We start from the raw sequence: 18,547 nt of genomic DNA on the forward strand, positions 1-18,547 counted from the left end.
TAACCATGGCAAACATCACTGAAGGAGAACTATCACAACCTCCCCCTTTCATACCCACAGCAGGCATCACTAATGGAGCACTATCAACCCTTGCCTTTCACAGCCATGGCAGACATCACTAATGGAGCCCTATCAACCTTTCCCTTTCATAGCCATGGTAGACATCACTAATGGAGCCCTATCAACCTTTCCCTTTCATAGCCATGGCAGACATCACTAATGGAGCACTACTACAACCCTTCTTTTTCACGCCCATAGCAGACATCACTCATGGAGCACTGTCAACACACCCCTTTCAAACCCACAGCAGACATCACTAATGGCATACCCATGGCAGACATCACTAAGGGAGCACTATCACAACCCTCCCCTTTCATAGCCACAGCAGACATCACTAATGGACCACTATCAACTCTCCCCTTTCACACCACGGCAGACATCACTGATGGCATACCCATGGCAGACATCACTAAGGCAACACTATCACAACCCTCCCCTTTTACACCCACAACAGACATCACTAATGGGGCACAGCGGTCTTGGCCATGAGCACTACTATAACCTCAGGATCCTTCTTAACACCCTGCTTCAGGAAGCCCCTACCCATTGAGCTGGATTTTGAGCCTGTTTGCCATCTTTGCAGTCTGATCATGGTACAAATGGGGCATCTGAAGCTCTGCAAATCAAAGGGGCTCTCCCAAGGCCACGAAGTTCATAAACTTCCTCTTTCAAGTGTTCAAGAGGCCTCCAAGCTCCAGCAGTGCGGCCAGCAGACAAACATGGGTTTAGCTCCTTGGGTACACACTATCTCTGCTTCCTGGCTTTGTGTCTGACATTCCCCAGAGCTGCTTGGAGAAGAGGCTGATTCTGGGGCTGGGGCTGGAAAAAGACAAGATAAGCCCAAGGCGTCTTACAGTGCCAGGAAGCAAGGAAATACTGAAAAACAGAGACAGACACAAACAAAACAGCCCAAACCAGAACGTGGGCCCATGTCAAAAGGACACAGGAGCCAACGTGAAAGAGCTCTCAGGGCTGAAACAATTTGAGCAACAAAATAAACAATGATAGTATGGGATTATAACCCAGAGAATAAAGTCAAATCCACAAATCCATACTGATGTAAATAGATGATTGAATACATAAATAGATGGGGATGAAGAGACAAACCTTCCTTGCAGAAGAATTCCAAGTAATGAATGTAGAAATGAAGGAACTGGAAAACCACTGTTCAGACCTCAGAGTGGTAATTGCTACAGGCAAGAGCTGCTGATGAATGCTGACATTGGTGGGCAAAACTTTAAGGAAAGAGAGGATATTTGCATAACCTCAAAATATCTATTAATTACTGGGGTGGCTTTAACATCTGTCCGTGGGTTCTTTGATACTCTTCCCTCCAGGAGGTCGAGCTTAATCCCCCTCTTTGAGACTGGGCTGCATTTAGTGACTTGCTGCCTTTGTTTTTGTTTGTTTGTTTGTTTGTTTTTGAGACGGAGTTTCACTCTTTTGCTCAGGCTGGAGTAAAATAGTATGATCTCGGCTCATTGCAACCTCTGTCTCCCGGGTTCAAGCGATTCTCCTGCCTCAGCTTCCCGAGTAGCTGGGATTATAGGTGCCCACCACCATGCCTGGCTAATTTTTGTATTTTTAGTATAGATGGGGTTTCACCATGTTGGTCAGGCTGATCTCGAACTCCTGACCTCAGATGATCCACCCGCCTCAGCCTCCCAAAGTGCATGAGCCGGCCAGGTGCGGTGGCTCACACCTGTAATCCCAGCACTTTGGGAGGCCGAGGTGGGTGAATCACAAGGTCAGGAGTTCAAGACCAGCCTGGCCAACATAGTGAAACCCTGTCTCTACTAAAAATAAAAAAATTAGCCGGGCATGGTGGCGCACGCCTGTTGTCCCAGTACTCGGGAGGCTGAGGCAGGACAATTGCTTGAACCCGGGAGACAGAGGTTGCAGTAAGCTGAAATCACACCACTGCACTCCAGCTTGGGCAACAGAGCGAGACTTCGTCTCAAAAAAAAAAAAAATTAAAGTGCGTGAGCCACCGCGTCCGGCCTATTCAGTGACTTGCTGCTAATAATTGGACCGTAGTGATTGCACAGTGGAGAGACTGGCAGACAGCACAGGTGATGAAAGTCAGCATTGCTTGGATGTCATGTGGGTTTCCTGTGCCCCCATGTGATATGACAAGAAGGACACTTCACCTTGTGTATTTCTTTCCCAAGCCTATAACTCTGGTCTAATCATGAGAAACATCAGGCATTCTAAAAATACCTCATCAGTGCTTTTCAAAAAGTGTCAAGATAGTGGCAGACAAGGAAAGACCGAGAAGCAGTGATAGGTTGGAGGAGAACAAGGATACCACTAAATGCAACGCCGTGTCCGGGATGGGATCCTGCAGCAGAAACCAGACATTAGAGGAAAAAGTGGAGAAATCCTAATAAAGTCGCTGGGCGCAGTGGCTCAAGCCTGTAATCCCAGTATTTTGGGAGGCTGAGGCAGGCCGATCCCCTGAGGTCAGGAGTTCGAGGTCACCCTGGCCAACATGGTGAAACCCCGTTTCTACTAAAAATACAAAAATTAGCCGGGTGTGGTGGCAGGCGCCTGCAATCCCAGCTACCCGGGAAGCTGAGGCAGGAGAATCACTTGAACCCAGGAGGCGGAGGCTGCAGTGAGCCGAGATCGCACCATTGCACTCCAGCCTGGGCCACAGAGCAAGAGCAAGACTGTCTCCAAAAAAAAAAAAAAAAAAAGAAAGAAAGAAATCCTAATAAAGTCTGAAGTCTGGAGTTTAGTTAACTTAGTTTTGACAAATGTACTGTGGTAATGTCAGATGTCAGCATCAGGGGAGGCTGTCTGAAGCAGGTATGGGAACAATCTGTAATGTTCTTACTACTTTTCTAGAATTCTGAAAAAAAAATTGTTTTTAAGTTTCTGCAGTGATTCTAGACTCTCATTGGTCCAGCTGGGATACCCTGGCCCCGCCCCTTCCTGGCTGATTCATGTGGCCCTCGTGGGCATGTCCTGCCTCGCCTCCATTTCAGATGTCGACCCGGGTCCTTTAACCTGCAGCCGCACAATCCGGCCGGCTGCAGCAGCTGTTTCTGCTATGGCCACTCCAAGGTGTGCGCGGCCACTGCCCAGTTCCAGGTGCATCACATCCTCACCGATTTCCACCAGGGTAAGAGGTGCCCCCAGCAAACGCCTCCCAAGGGTCTGCTCCCAGCCTAGTGGCAGGTGATCCTGCCCTGGGGAGATCTTGCATTAGTGGATCTCCCATTGTGGAGAGGAGCCACAGGCCTGCACAGCCTGGGTATGGTGGGGGTGAGACGATGGCTCTCCAGTGCCCATCTGCGACTCCCGGCTCCCTCCCCAATCCCTGACTCTTCTCTTTATACTTGTGGTGGGGTTGGGGGCCGGGTATGTGACGCTTTTTGGATCCTGGAGGGGAATTTCCCACTCACCCCGTTGAGACTGGCCTCCCTTGGTGTATCTAAACACTGGGGATTCAGGCTCAGTCTCCTGGCCTCCACTTATTGAGCACCTGCTGTTTGTCAGGCACTGTGCTGGGCACCTCACATGCAAGGATTCTCATTCCCCTTTTAATGATGAAGTAACTGAGACCCACAAAAGGTAGGCCAGTTGCCTGAGGCCACATAACAGTTGTGAGCACTGGGTTTGTCAGCTCCTGAGTTTGGCTCCTTTTTTTTTTTTTGGACACAGAGTCTTGCTCTGTCTGTCACCAAGGCTGAAATGCAGTGGTGCAATCACGCACACCTCACTGCAGCCACCACCTCCCTGGGTTCACGTGATGCTCCCACCTCAGCCTCCTGAGTAGCTGGGACCACAGGTGTGCACCACCATGCCTGGCTAATTTTTATATGTTTTTGTAAAGACAGGGTTTTGCCATGTTTCTCAGGCTGGTCTCAATCTCCTGGGCTCAAGTGATCTGCCCACCTCCGCCTCCCAAAATGCTGGGACTACAGGCGTGCACCACCATGCTGAGCTAATTTTTGTATTTTTTTTTTTTTTGTACAGACGGGGTCTTACCATGTTGCCCAGGCTGGTCTAGAACTCCTGAGCTCAGGCAATCCCGCCCACCTCGGCTTCCTAAAGTGCTGGGATTGAGTGTCCGCGCCCAGCTCTGTTTTGCCCTTAACCACTGTGATGGCCTATATACCATGGTCCCTGACTCCAGGCGGCACAGCCACATGTTTAAAGAGGAAAGCAGCAGAGCTCGGGGCTCTGCATTAAACCAGAGGCTGCGTGGGCCCCAGCCATGTCCCACGGAGCGCCCCGCACCTTCCGCCTGTCCCCAGGAAGGAGCGAGGCATCAGCTGGAACAGAAAAACCTCAGGGCCGACGCTGGGGTGCCCCAGACATGAGGGCCGCGCGCCCTCTGCTGGAAGCCGTGCAGAAAGCAGGACCGAGAGATGTGCGGATCGGGACAGCGTGTCTGGGTTCTGGGTCCTGGGTCCGGGGCTCTAGGGTGTTAGCGTTGGGCAGGACTCATTTTCTAGACCCTAAGAACAGTGTGTTCTCACATTGGGCCAGGCACTGGGTGTGGCCGGCCCTTCAGGGGTGTCATCTCATTTTGTCTCACAGTTGCCCTTGCACAGCAGTTCTCAAACTTTTTGGCCTCTGAATTCCTTTTTTTTTTTTTTTTTTTTTTTTTTTGAGACGGAGTCTCACTGTGTTGCCCAGCTGGAGTTCAATGGCGCGATCTCAGCTCTGCAACCTCCGCCTCCCATGTTCAAGTGATTTTCCTGTCTCAGCCTCCTGTGTAGCTGGGACCGCAGGCACCCACCACCACGCCCAGCTTATTTTTGTATTTTTAGTACAGATCGGGGGTTTCACCATGTTGGTCAGGCTGGTCTTGAACTCCTGACCTCAACTGATCCTCCCTCCTCAGCCTCCCAGAGTGCTGGGATTACAGGTGTGAGCCACCGCACCCAGCCTCTGGATTCCTTTATGGTCTTGAAAATTATTGAGAACCCCAAAGTGCTTTTGTTTATGTTGGGGTGGTTTATATGGATATTTGCTGTCTTAGAAATGGAAACTGTGGCCGGGCGCAGTGGCTCACGCCTGTAATCCCAGCACTCTGGGAGGCCGAGGCGGGGGCGGATCACCTGAGGTCAAGAGTGCGAGACCAGCCTGGCCAACATGACAAAACCCCGTCTCTGCTAAAAATACAAAGATTAGCCAGGCATGGTGGCCAGCTCCTGTAATCCCAGCTACTCGGGAGGCTGAGGCAGGAGAATCGCTTGAACCTGGGAGGCAGAGGTTGCAGTGAGCCGAGATCGTGCCACTGCACTCCAGCCTGAGTGACAGGGTGAGACTCTGTCTCAAAAAAAAAAAAGAAAAAAATAAAACAGTGGTTTTTACATTTTTTTAATTTAATTTAATTTTATTTTATTTTTAGCAGAGACGGGGTTTCGCCATGTTGGCCAGGATGGTCTCGATCTCTTGACCTCATGATCCATCTGCCTTGGCCTCCCACAGGTGCTAGGATTATAGGTGTGAGCCACCACACCCAGCTGGTTTTTTTTTTTTTTTTTTTTTTGAGTTGGAGTCTTGCTCTGTCACCCAGGCTGGAGTGCAGTGGCGGAACCTCGGCTCGCTGCAACCTCCGCCTCTTGGGTTCAGGCGAGTCTCCTGCCTCAGCCTCCTGAGTAGCTCAGATTATAGGCAGCTGCCACCATGCCTGGCTAATTTTTGTATTTTTAGCAGAGACGGGGTTTCGCCATGTTGGCCAGTCTGGTCTCGAACTTCTAACCTCAGGTGATCCACCCACCTCGGCCTCTCAGAGTGCTGGGATTACAGGCATGAGCCACTGCACCTGGCCTCCTAGTTCCTTCTAAATGCCTGTCTGCAAACTTCTCTTCATGTTGACGTCTTCCTTTCTCTGGCCTCTTTCCCCACTCCCTTCCTTCCTTCTTACCCCTTGGCTGCCCCAGGTGTTTGGCCTCTGCCTCATTGCCCGCTGCCCCCTGGAGAGGCACCTCCTTAAGGTCACTCGCTGTGTGCTGGGCTGTGCTCCGTGTTAACTGCTGTGGCCAGAGGGAGGAGGCACTGAACTGGCCCTGGGGACCAGAAGGCCTGGGCTCCCGTCCTGGCTGGGCCCCTTCCTAACCAGGTGGCCTCCTTGCCTGCGGTGCTGTTAATGACACGGGTCACTGGAAGGACAGGGTTCATGAGGTCACAGGTGAGAAAGTTCTCTGAGAACCTGAAGATGAGGTCAAGTCTGGTACTATTAGAGATGGCCCTGATGTCCCAGGGCCCCCATGTGGGGGGTCTTCAGGCTGTCTTCATGTTGAGCTCAAAACCCCACTGAAAGGGCAGGGCAGGCTTCCAGGTCTGACCATGCCCCAAGCAGATCCGGGTCCCTGAGCTTTCTAGCTTCTCCTGGGGCTCCCTCCCACCCCAAGGCCCCAGCTGGGGCTGGCACCTGGAGACCACCCTCCGGGGCCTCACACTGATCAGGGGGTGTCTGTGTTTGCTGTCTAGGAGCCGAAGGCTGGTGGGCCAGAAGTGTAGGGAGCCCCGAGCACCCCCCACAATGGAGCCCAAATGGGGTCCTCCTGAGCCCAGAAGATGAGGAGGAGCTTACAGCACCAGGTACCTCCAGCACCAGGTGGGGGCTGACCTCCCTGTGTCGGTTCCTCCTGCTGCTAAACAACTTGCCACACATTACAGGCTGAAAACAATGCCAGTTTATTCTCTTAGAGTTCTGGAGAAGTCAGAAATAGGTCTCTCGGAGCTAACATCAAGGTGTCAGCAGGGCTGAGTTCCTTCTGGAGGCCCATGGGAAAGTCCCTTCCTTGCTTTTCCCAGACTCTAGAAGCTGCCTGCATTCCTGGGCTCATGGCCTCTTCCTCCATCTTCAAAGCAGCCGAGTTTGTCTCACGCCCCATCACTGGCACCCACTCCCCTGCCTTCCTCTTGTGTATTTGCCATTAATCTCTAATGATTGATGGGGCCCAGCTGGATAACCCAAGAGGCTCTTCCTACCTCAGGTCAGCTGATTAACAACCTTAATGTCCCCTGCCACAGAACACACCATATTTATGGATTCTAGGGATTAGAATGTGGATGCCTCTGGGAGGCTGTTGTTCTGCCATCAGACCACAGTATCTGATGAAACCCCCATTTTTCTGGTCATAGCTTTGTCACAGAGGGCTTCTTCAGTGCCACAGAGCCATAGCCACTGTCACGGCCCAGAGAGTCTCTGTGTTCCCCATCAGCCCCTCACCCACCAGGCCACCGCACCCTAAACCCAGGGCCATGGCATTCTTGCAAAAGGAAGGAGGTTCTTGATCATTCTGACCTCTCCACCCCACAGTGAGGGGAACTGTGGTCTCCTGGCGACTGTCTCAGTCCCAGAACCCAGAGCCTAGAGCCCATCTTTAGCCCCACTGTGGCTGATTCAGGACCTGCCAGCACCCCCGAGCAGCTCTGCCCTTTCCCTCCCTCCCTCTGCCAGAGAGGCCGGGGAGATGATGTCACAGATGGCTGAGGAGCCGTGTGCCCTGCAGCCAGGAAGTCAAAGACCTCGGGCCCCTCGTGGGGCAGGCGCTCCAAGCTCAGAGGCCCATGAGCAAAAAACACACTCTGTTCCATGGCCACTCTGCTGGCATATGTAAGAAAAGGGGCTTATTCCTGCAAGAAGTGCTTGCTGGGTGTTGGGCACGCTGCAGGGGTGAGATGGATGGACGGCCTGTCCTCATGGTGCTCTCAGGCCGGCCCACGAGCGGCTGGAGGTGAGGGCATGGCAGGGGAGCCAGGCTTCTGCCCGTTGCTCATGGAGGGGACACAGAAACAAGCGTCTGGGCTGGCTGTGACAGCATCAGGGGGAATGAACACACAGACCCTCTGGCCAGCATGTCCACTTTCTGTATTCTGCCTATGAGCACTCAGTGGGGCAAAGACCAGGAGCTGAGTGAAGATAAGTATTTAGGCCGAGCGCAATGGCTCACACCTGTAATCGCAGCACTTTGGGAGGCTGAGGTGGGGGGATCTCCTGAGGTCAGGAGTTCAAGGCCAGCCTGACCAATATGGTAAAACCTCCTCTCTACTAAAAATACAAAAAAGTTAGCCAGACGTGGTGGTGCATGCCTGTCATCCCAGCTACTCAGGAGGCTGAGACAGGAGAATTGCTTGAACCCAGGAGACGGAGGTTGCAGTGAGCCAAGATCGCACCACTACACTCCAGCCTAGGCAACAGAGTGAGACTCCATCTCAAAAAAAAAAAAAAAAAAAAAAAAAAGCATTTAATGGTGCAAGCTTGAGGCAGTCCCAGGAGGGGCTAGGTAGCCTGTTGGTGGACTGTGATGCAGGCTTTACAAAGAATGTTGGTTGTGGAACAGTGTGTGGAACCATCTCACGTGTAGAACGTGAGTAGCAAAGGATGGGAGGGGAGCATTGCGCTCACACTGGTGATTGATTCTGGGGGCCAAATTGGGGTGCAGCCATGGCATGTGGCCACCAGCTCCCAGGGCTCCCTGCTTCAGGCTGCTTCTGCACAGGTAAGACATTCCCCCAGCCAGGAAATGCTCTGGGGCAGAGGGACACAGGGACTTTCAGTGTTTCAGGAGCTGCCCACCAAAGCTGTGGCGGGGCGCACTACAGAATTTGAGGATGCACTGCAGAATTAAAATTCCCCCCAATTCCCAAATAGGGGGAAGTACCATTAAAGGTACTAAAATATAAACACTTTTTTTTTTCCTGTAGTTTTGCCCTTTATTTGTCATGGTGTTTTTTGGTTTGCTATTTGATGCCATTCTAAGTAAAGGAAAATTTTAAGTTATTAGCATGAAACATATTAAGTTATTAGCATAAATTTTTACCATTCTTTTTTTTTTTTTTTTTTTTTTGAGACGGAGTCTTGCTCTCTTGCTCTGTTGCCAAGGCTGGAGTGCAATGGCGTGGTCTTGGCTCACTGCAACCTCTGCCTTCTGGGTTCAAGCAATTCCCTGCCTCAGCCTCCCGAGTAGCTGGGATTGCAGGCACCCACCACCACGCCCAGCTAATTTTTTGTATTTTTAGTAGAGATGGGGTTTCACCATCTTGGCCAAGCTGGTCTTGAACTCCTCACCTTGTGATCCACCCGCCTCAGCCTCCAAAAGTGCTGGGATTACAGGCGTGAGCCACAATGCCAGGCTGCGTATTTTTTTCTTACGAGGACAGTGGAAATACTGCACACAACAAGCCCAGCCACTTTTATTTCACTCCTTGACACAGGCATGTTCCACCAACATGGCGTCTCTGTGGCTTTCTCACGGGGAAGGGAAAGACCACCAGGAAAGGAGGAGGGACGGTGGCCTGTGTCCTTTCCTCCTGGGTCACGAACTTCCAAAGAAATGATTGGCTGATACAGGGAAATGACATGAGTCAGAAGGTACCGCACACCGCTCGGTGGTTTGTGTTTCTCAGAACACTAGTGCAAGCTCTGATTAGAAGGGAAGGCATGGCCTGGGGCCCAGAGCGCCTCTGCTCACTCAGCCAGCTCACTTACCTTGCTGTCACCTGGAGTCCCGCTAAACTCCTGCTGCTGGGTGTTCCCTAGGAATTCCGTGCTCATGGGCATCGTGAATGCTATGCACCAGCAGGCGGCAGCCTCTCTGGTCACACAGGCATGTGTATCCCCTCCGTTCATGCTCGGACTCCGTGTTCCATCAGACGTCACTTCTAAAACCCTAGTTCAAAGATCAAATTATTAAGAATGTGAAGATGGTCACAGCAGAGCGTGAAGCCAAGTGTGGGGGTGTGTGTCACTGCACAGGTCACGCCTGTGAAGCCGGGGACGGGCTGCGGAGATGTGGGCGGGCCCCCTGCAGGGTCTGCTGTGCAGGGAGCTTTTGATTTTCTGCCCACTGCACTTTTATCTTGTTTGAATGTTTAGTTGCCGATAAAATCAATATAGACATTTAAAATCCAGCTAACCATATGAAGACTGTCAAAGCCTTCTTCTCTTCAGATAAGTTCCTGGGAGACCAACGGTTCAGCTACGGGCAGCCCCTCATCCTGACCTTCCGGGCGCCCCCCGGGAACTCCCCACTCCCTGTGCAGCTGAGGCTGGAAGGGGCAGGCTTGGCCCTGTCCCTGAGGCACTCTAGCCTGTCTGGCCCCCAGGATGCTGGGCATCCCAGGGAGGTAGAGCTCAGGTTCCAGTAAGTATCCCCTTCTGTCCTGAGAGATGGGGAGGTGGGAGGGGTGGTCTCTGAGGTCCGGGCACATTTCAGATGCCCCTGTAGTCTGGGGGGCTACCCCCCATCCCCAGGCATGGTATCCCCCACCCTATGTTGGGATCTTGCTTTGACCGCTTCTCTTGTCAGCCTGCAGGAGACCTCCGAGGACGTGGCCCCTCCACTCACCCCCTTCCACTTCCAGCGGCTGCTCGCCAACCTGACCAGCCTCCGCCTCCGCATCAGTCCGGGCCCCAGCCCTGCCGGTCAGTAAAGACCACCGTATGCCCAAGACCCGAGCGCTTGCCAGGTCTCAGAACTGGGCTGGTCCACGGTCACAGTCTTGTCAGGGCCTCGCGGCCCGGTGGTTATTGTCCTGTTTTGCCAAGAAGGAATGTGAGTCAAAAGTCAGGACAGTTGCTGGAGGTCATATAACCTGTGAAGGCAGGGGGGATGGTGGCTGAGGTCAGACGCAGGGAAAGGACAGAAGAGAGGCCTGAAGGGTGGGCCTCAGAGGCAGGCGTGCGGCCAGCAAGCCACCCAGACCCGCTGGGTGTGCTCACTCCACCTTCGCTGAATCCACCAAGCCCCCTGTCCCTGCTGGACACAGCCCACAGCCGGCAGTCCAGGAGTCAGTCCCCTGGGAGAGTGACTCCCCTGCTGGTCACTGGCGGTATTGTACCTAAGCCACCCTAGGAGGGTCTGGTCTTCCCAAAGAGGGGGCCAAGCCATCACACATCATTGATGGGGGTCTGTCACCACTTCCCACCCTGGTCACAGTGATTGACAGCCTTAGCCTCTGATCTGTTCCTCATTATAACCGACCCACACGCTATTTTAAAAATCAATATAGGTCGGGCGCGGAAGCTCACGCCTGTAATCCCAGCACTTTGGGAGGCCGAGGCGGGTGGATCATGAGGTCAGGAGTTCGAAACCAGCCTGGCCAAGATGGTGAAACCCTCTCTCTACTAAAAATACAAAAATTATCCGGGCATGGTGGCACGCACCTGTCATCCCAGCTACTTGGGAGGCTGAGGCTGGAGAATCACTTGAACCCAGGAGGCGGAGGTTGTAGTGAGCCAAGATTGTGCCACTGCACTCCAGACTGGGCGACAGAGCCAGACTCCATCTCAAAACAACAACAACAACAACAACAACAACAACAAAACAGCCTGGTGGGGTGGTCTGTACCTGTAATTCCAGCTACTCAGGAGGCTAAGACTGGAGGATCACTTGAGCCCAGAAGGTTGAGACTATAGTGGTTGTGCCACTGCACTCCAGCCTGGGTGACAGAGCGAGACCTTGTCTCTAAAAAAAAAAACAAAACAAAAGACAAAAACCCTAGTGTCTGTGTGTAAAATGAAGCTGAGCTCTAGGCTCAGATGTTTACAAAGGGGTTTTTCTACCCTTCCAGCACCAAGCAGGACGTTGGAAAGTCACGTGGGGAGTTTCTGGGAATGTCAATTTCTGGGAACTTTAGGCCTCTTCATCCACATGACAACCAACATGTCCTCAGATTTGCTTCCAGGGAAGGGAGATTTTGCTCTTTTTGTGAACCTCTGGCTCAGATGGTCAGTCTTCCCCTGGGCCTCTTTTGAGTCCAAGGGTGCTGGGATGCACTGGAGAAGCAGAGGACATAGCGACCCTCTCCCGCGCCCGCAATCCCCAAACTTCCTCTTTCTGTGGGTAATGTTTTGGGAGACCTCTCTCTAAACCTTTCCGTATGTATGTACTTAACATCTGTATTTTTTTTTAAAACATAGAAATGTGATTACACAGCTGGGCATGGTGGCTCACGCCTGTAATCCCAGCTCTTTGGGAGGCCCAGGCGGGTGGATCGCTTGAGCTCAGGAGTTTGAGACCAGTGTGGGCAACATGGTGAAACCCCGTCTGTACTAAAAATACAAAAATTAGCTGGGTATGGTGGCGCATGCCTGTAATCCCAGCTACTTGAGAGGGAGAATCGCTTGAACCCGGGAGGCGGAGGTTGCAGTTAGCCAAGATCATGCCACTGCACTCCAGCCTGGGTAGCAGAGCCAGACCTTGTCTCAAGAAAAGAAAGAAAGAGAGGGAGGGAGGGGGAGAAAGAGAGAGTGAGAGAGAGAGAGAAAGAAAGAAGAAGGGAGGGAGGCAGCGAGGGAGGGAAAGGAAAAGAAAGAAAGGTAATCACACAGTATGATATTTTGGGACTTGCTTTTTGTCAGCTAACAGTGTGTCGTGGAGGTTGTTCCTTGTCATTACGCGTAGAAAGCCTGGTTTTCTGTGTCTGGTGTGTAAGATTCTGTGGTATGGGTGCTCTGTGAGGTTTTAGCCATCCCCCTACCAACAGGCACTTAAGTGGTCTCCAGTTTTCCCCATTACAACTGTGTCACAGGGAATAGGGACCAGCCTCATAGAAAGGTCTTGGTATTCCAGTATAAGTGTTGCTTTAGGACAGAGTGCTGGAAATGAAGATGTTAGGTCAAAAAGGGAGCATTTTCCATTTTGATCCACGCTGCCAAATTTTCCTTCAGAAAGGCTGCTCTGATGAGGAGTGTCGGCCGCCTCCAGTCTCCCTGTTCTGTGTCTACAGATGGTCGTTTTCATATTTTGCCCGGAGTTTATAGTTGTTTTCTGTGGGAAGGTTGATCTGCCAGGATCCCCTATTCCTCTGTTACTGGAAGCAAAACTTCCTGATTAGTATTCATACATCCACACTCATTTTTTTTTTTTTTTTTGAGATGGAGTCTTGCTGTGTCGCCCAGGCTGGAGTGCAGTGGCGCGATCTCCGCTCACTGCAAGCTCCGCCTCCCGGGTTCATGTCATCCTCCTGCCTCAGCCTCCCGAGTAGCTGGGACTACAGGCGCCCGCCACCATGCCTGGCTAATTTTTTGTATTTTTTATTAGAGACGGGGTTTCACCGTGTTAGCCAGGATGGTCTTGATCTCCTGACCTTGTGATTCGCCCGCCTCGGCCTCCCAAAGTGCTGAGATTACAGGCTTGAGCCACCACGCCCGGCCCATTTTTTTTTTTTTCCAAATATCAGATTTCTTTATTTTTAAAATGTACACATTATAGTTTATCTAAATACAAGATGTTCACTTTCCTTGCAGGTAAGAAATGTTACTGACATTTCTGTGTCAATTAGCTTCTTTTACATCAAAATCCTGTTATATTAATTAGTCTCAAAATCTCCTATAACACTTAGAACTTTAGGCTGGGCATGGTGGCTCATACCTGTAATTCTAGCACTTTGGGAGTCTGAGACAGGAGGAGTCCTTGAGGCCAGGAGTTCAAAACCAGCCTAGGCAACAGGGCGAAACCGTTTTTCTACAAAACATTTAAAAATTAGCTGGGTGTGGTGCCACACACCTTTGGTCTCAGCTATTTGGGAGGCTGAGGCAGGAGGATCACTTGAGGCCAGGAGTTTAAGGCTGCAGTGAGCTATGGTTGTACCACTGTGCTCCAGCCTGAGTGACAGAGCAAGATTCTGTTTCTCTTAAAAACAAACAAAACAACAAGAAAAATCTTAAAACTTGAGAAACAGACCTTAAACTTTGCCTAAATGTAGCATTCAGTTATGAGCAGGCCAGGTGAGTTTCCTATACCCCATCCTCCACTAAAATTCATCTATAAAATGTTACCAGTCTGAGAGGTGTGAATGGTATCATCGTTGTTTAAATCTATATATCTTTAATAGCCTGTGGATGGATATCTTTCCATAAAATTCTCAGCCATATCTATTTCTTCTTGAAAACTGCCGAATCATCTCCCTTACCCTTGAATTGACTATCTGGGGGAAAAAAAAAAAAAATCAACCAGCTCAGTGGCTCACACATGCAATCCCAGCACGTTGGGAGGCCAAGGCAGGAGGATTACTTGAGGCCAGGAGTTCAAGACCAGCCTGGGCAACATGGAGAAACCCCATCTCTACAAAAATTTTAAAAATTAGCTGGGCTTGGTGTCTTGCCTGTAGTCTCAGCTACTTGGGAGGGTGACATGGTGGGATCACTGGAGCCTGGGAGTCGAGGCTGCAGAGCTATGAGTGTACCACTGCACTCCAGCCTGAGTGACAGAATGAGAATCTGTCTCAAAAAAAAAAAAAAAATCATTGATTGCTAGTCTGCCTTTATATACGTGGGCCTGGTCCACATGTGAACAGGAAGGTTTTGGGGGGGAAGCATGTGCAGGGAGCTTGTGCCTCCTCTCTTCCTCTCTCCCTTCTCGCTCTGCAGGCCAAGTGTTCCTGACTGAGGTCCGGCTCACATCCGCCCGGCCAGGGCTTTCCCCGCCAGCCTCCTGGGTGGAGACTTGTTCATGTCCCAGTGGCTACACGGGCCAGTTCTGTGAATCCTGTGCTCCGGGATACAAGAGGGAGATGCCACAGGGGGGTCCCTATGCCAGCTGTGTCCCCTGCACCTGTAACCAGCATGGCACCTGTGACCCCAACACAGGTGAGTGTCCTGGCACCCCATCCGAAGGCACCTGGGTTATACCCAAAACAGCGAGATGAGTACTGACCTGAACACACAGGCATTGAGGTGTTGGCCAAGCTGTGGGGCAGTGTGGGCCCTGAGCCTTCCCGTGCTGCTCAGTGCCTGGGCGCCTCATAGTTTAATAAAAGTTACTACTGGAATTCGTTGAAGCCTCAGGCTCTGTGCCAAGGACTTTGTATGTATCAGGTGCTTATGTAACCATAAAGCCAGCTGCTCTGCAGGCCGTCTGTCCACGCCACCTTCTCCTTCGGCTGGCCCTTTTCCCAGGAAGGACCAGGGAAAGACCTCAGGAGTCTTTACATGCAGAGGGTGCTGTGAGGAAGGGCAGAGGCACCAGCATGGTAGCTGACAGCAGGAGGGTTCTCATGAAGGTCACACAGGTGACAGCAGCTCATAGGCACCAACCCAGGAGGCTGAGGTGGGAAGATCTCTTGAACCCAGCAGGAGGCTGCAGTGAGCCGAGACTGCACCACTGCACTCCAGCATAGGCAACAGAGGGAGACTCTGTCACCCCCCACAAAAAAATAAAATAAAATATAAAACATAAAATAAAAAGAAGTGGGAATGAGGAGCCAGTAGTGACCAGGCCCCAGGAGTCCTGACTGGAGGGAGGCACGGCTCTGCCACCTGCTGGCCATGCATCTGCACTGCAGCATGGGGCCCTCACCTGTGAGGTGGGACAGGAAGGGTCCTGGCCCCCGCCGGGACCTGCCACCCTCACCCGTTAGTGGCCATGGGAAAGTCACTTCCCTCCCTGAGCCTGCTTCCTCTTCTGTAAGGTGGGGATAATGACAGTATATACACTGCGTCTGTTTCTACGCAAAGCCATATGGCGGTCAGCAGACGCTCAGGCTCTGAAAACACAGGCCTGGGTTGCATCAGAGCTCAGCCATAACTAACTGGGAGTGCCTTAGGGAAGCGCAGATAATGAAAGTCTCTACTTTTCAGGACACTTGGGAAATAATAAAATAGTGTCACCAGGTTCCTGCATGTGCTATTCACCATCTCTACACTACATCATTGACTCCTGCAGACATCCCTGCCAGGGCCAGGACCCTTCCTGTCCTATCTCACAGGTGAGGGCCCCATGCTGCAGTGCAGATGCATGGCCAGCAGGTGGCAGAGCTGTGCCTCCCTCCAGCCTGGACTCCCGGGGCCTGGTCACTACTGGCTCCTCATTCCCACTTCCTTTTATTTTATTTTATGTTTTATATTTTATTTTATTTTTTGTAGGGGGTGACAGAGTCTAGCTCTGTTGCCTGTGCTGGAGTGCAGTGGTGCAGTCTCGGCTCACTGCAGCCTCCTGCTGGGTTCAAGAGATCCTCCCACCTCAGCCTCCTGCGTAGCTGGGATTACAGACGCCTGTCACCATGCTCGGCTAATTTTTATATTTTCAGTAGAGATGGCGTTTTACCATGTTGAGCCTGGTCTCAAACCTCTGACTTCAAGTGATCCTCCTGCTTCAGCCTCCCAAAGTGCTGAGATTACAGGCGTGAGCCACCATGCCTGGCCCACTGATCACCACTTCTATAGGAGCAGACCTGGCCTTGCTCAAGGTCACGTGGCCAGGAGGCGCCTGAGAAGGCTGGACTTAGGCCTCTTCCACTCCCACACTGACGGCTTCATGCCTAGATGCCTGCTGCCTCCCCAGAGCAGGTGGGGGCTGTCTGAGAAGAAGGCTGCTGGGCATTTTTCTTCCTGAAAAGACGGTAGCCAGGCATGGTGGCTCACACCTGTAATCCCAGCACTTTGGGAGGCCAAGGTGGGCGGATCACCTGAGGTCAGGAGTTTGAGACCAGCCTGGCCAACATGGTGAAACCCTGTCTCTACTAAAACTACAAAAATTAGCTGGGCGTGGTTGCAGGCACCTGTAATCCCAGCTGCTTGGGAGGGTGAGGCAGGAGAATCGCTTGAACCCAGGAGGTGGAGGTTGCAGAGAGCCGAAATCACGCCATTGCACTCCAGCCTGGGTGACAAGAGCAAGACTCCAGAGGAAAAAAAAAAAAAGAAGAAGAGGCCAGACGTGGGCTCACATCTGTAATCCCAGCACTTTGGGAGGCCAAGGCAGGTGGATCACCTGAGGTTGGGAGTTCAAGACCAGCCTGGCCAACATGGTGAAACCCCGTCTCTACTAAAAATACAAAAATTAGCTGGGTGTAGTCAGGTGCCTGTAATCCCAGCTACTTGGGAGGCTGAGGCATGAGAATTGCTTCAACCTGGGAGATGGAGGTTGTAATGAGCCAGGATTGCGCCGCTGCACTCTGGCCTGGGTGACAGAGTAAGACTCCATCTCAAAAAAAAAAAAAAAAGTCCAGGCATGGTGGCTCACGCCTGTAATCTCAGCACTTTGGGAGGCCGAGGTGGGCAGATCACGAGGTCAGGAGATCGAGACCATCCTAGCTAACATGGTGAAACCCCATCTCTACTAAAAATACAAAAAATTAGCCGGGCGTGGTGGCAGGCGCCTGTAGTCCCAGCTACTCGGGAGGCTGAGGCAGGAGAATGGCGTGAACCCGGGAGGCAGAGCTTGCAGTGAGCTGAGATCGTGCCACTGCATTCCGGCCTGGGCGACAGAGCAGGCTCCGTCTCAAAAAAAAAAAAAAAGGCGTCAGCTGACCTAGCCAGGGAGGGCAAGCACAGCCACACGCCACATGCCACACACAGGGCACTCTGTCTTCTTGTGTCCATGGCAGGCATCGATAATCGAGCCCAGACAAGGCCACATAATCCCTCCCTGCTGCAGTGCTTCCAGCAGCCCCTGTGGAGGAAGCAGGGTCCTCCCATGACTGGGATCAGTTTATCATCCCCACAGAGCCTCTGGCCCTGCCACAACTTCCCACTCAGCTTGGGCAAGTCCTCATCTGTGAAACAGGCAGTATAGCCCCACTGCCTAGGCTGAGAGGAGGAATGAGCCTATGGGTGCTGGGCCTAGGCTGGGACAGTTCCCCCTGGATGCCAGCCCTGCTATGCATGAGCGGCCTGGTTCTCACTCTTCCTGCCAGGTCACCTGTGCCTTGGCTGCTGGGGTGCTGCCTGGGGACCTCCTGGAAGTGGTGGTCTTGGTTAACCCCTTCTCAGCCAGGCTTCTCACTCAGTCTCTGGCAGTGGGCCTCCCTTCCCAAGCACCCCAGGCTCTGAGCAGATGCCAGGTGTGGTCGGCCTGGGGAAGAAGAGTTTGCAGAATCTACCATCATCAGGAGCCAGAGGGCAGGAACAGGGGTTCCCTCCCCTGAGACTAGGTATCCCCTATGTATCCCAAACCCCATAAAGGGGAGCCTCTTTGCACAGTCATGTGAAGGCCAGAATTCTGGGTCTGTGTCTCCCTTAGGAAAAGTTGCTCTTCCTTTTGGTCCCTTGGCATCAAGAGGACAACAGTGTAGCAAATGGCAGCCGTGTCACCTGCTGGTTCAGATAGAGGTTTCGGAATGCAAAATAATAACAGTGTTGGCCGGGCACGGTGGCTCATGCCTGTAATCCCAGAACTTTGGAAGGCTGAGGCGGGCAGATCGCTTGAGGTCAGGAGTTTGAGACCAGCCTGGCCAACATGGTGAAACCCCATTTCTACTAAAAATACAAAAATTAGATAGGTGTGGTGATGCACACCTGTAACCCCAGCTACTTGGGAGGCTGAGGCAGGAATATCACTTGAACCTGGGAAGTGGAGGTTGCAGTGAGCCAAATTGCACCACTACACTCCAGCCTGGGTGAGAGAGTGAGACTCCGTCTCAACTAATAATAATAATAATAACAGCACCGATGATTATGTGTGCCAGAGAGTGTGCAAGGCACTTTGAATGCATGGTCTTGTTGGACCCTGACAAGAACCCTTTGAAGTCAGTGTTGTGGTTGTTCCCATTTTGCAGATGAGGAGACTGAGGTGTG

The 18,547-nt window shown here is 52.0% G+C and overlaps 1 protein-coding gene across 1 annotated transcript in view; it reads left to right on the top strand.

Annotated features, from left to right (window-relative positions):
- The window catches only part of LAMC3 (laminin subunit gamma 3), an 83,967-nt gene that overhangs the window by 33,371 nt on the left and 32,049 nt on the right, over positions 1–18,547 (top strand). Inside the window, exons 8-12 of the mRNA XM_054501494.2 lie at positions 3,051–3,187; positions 6,514–6,624; positions 9,983–10,175; positions 10,341–10,456; positions 14,405–14,623. Coding sequence (XP_054357469.1) covers positions 3,051–3,187; positions 6,514–6,624; positions 9,983–10,175; positions 10,341–10,456; positions 14,405–14,623 — 776 coding nt within the window. The remainder of the gene's footprint in view (positions 1–3,050; positions 3,188–6,513; positions 6,625–9,982; positions 10,176–10,340; positions 10,457–14,404; positions 14,624–18,547) is intronic.

Source organism: Pongo pygmaeus, chromosome 13 (assembly GCF_028885625.2).
Source record: "Pongo pygmaeus isolate AG05252 chromosome 13, NHGRI_mPonPyg2-v2.0_pri, whole genome shotgun sequence".
Taxonomy (NCBI): Eukaryota; Metazoa; Chordata; class Mammalia; order Primates; family Hominidae; genus Pongo; species Pongo pygmaeus.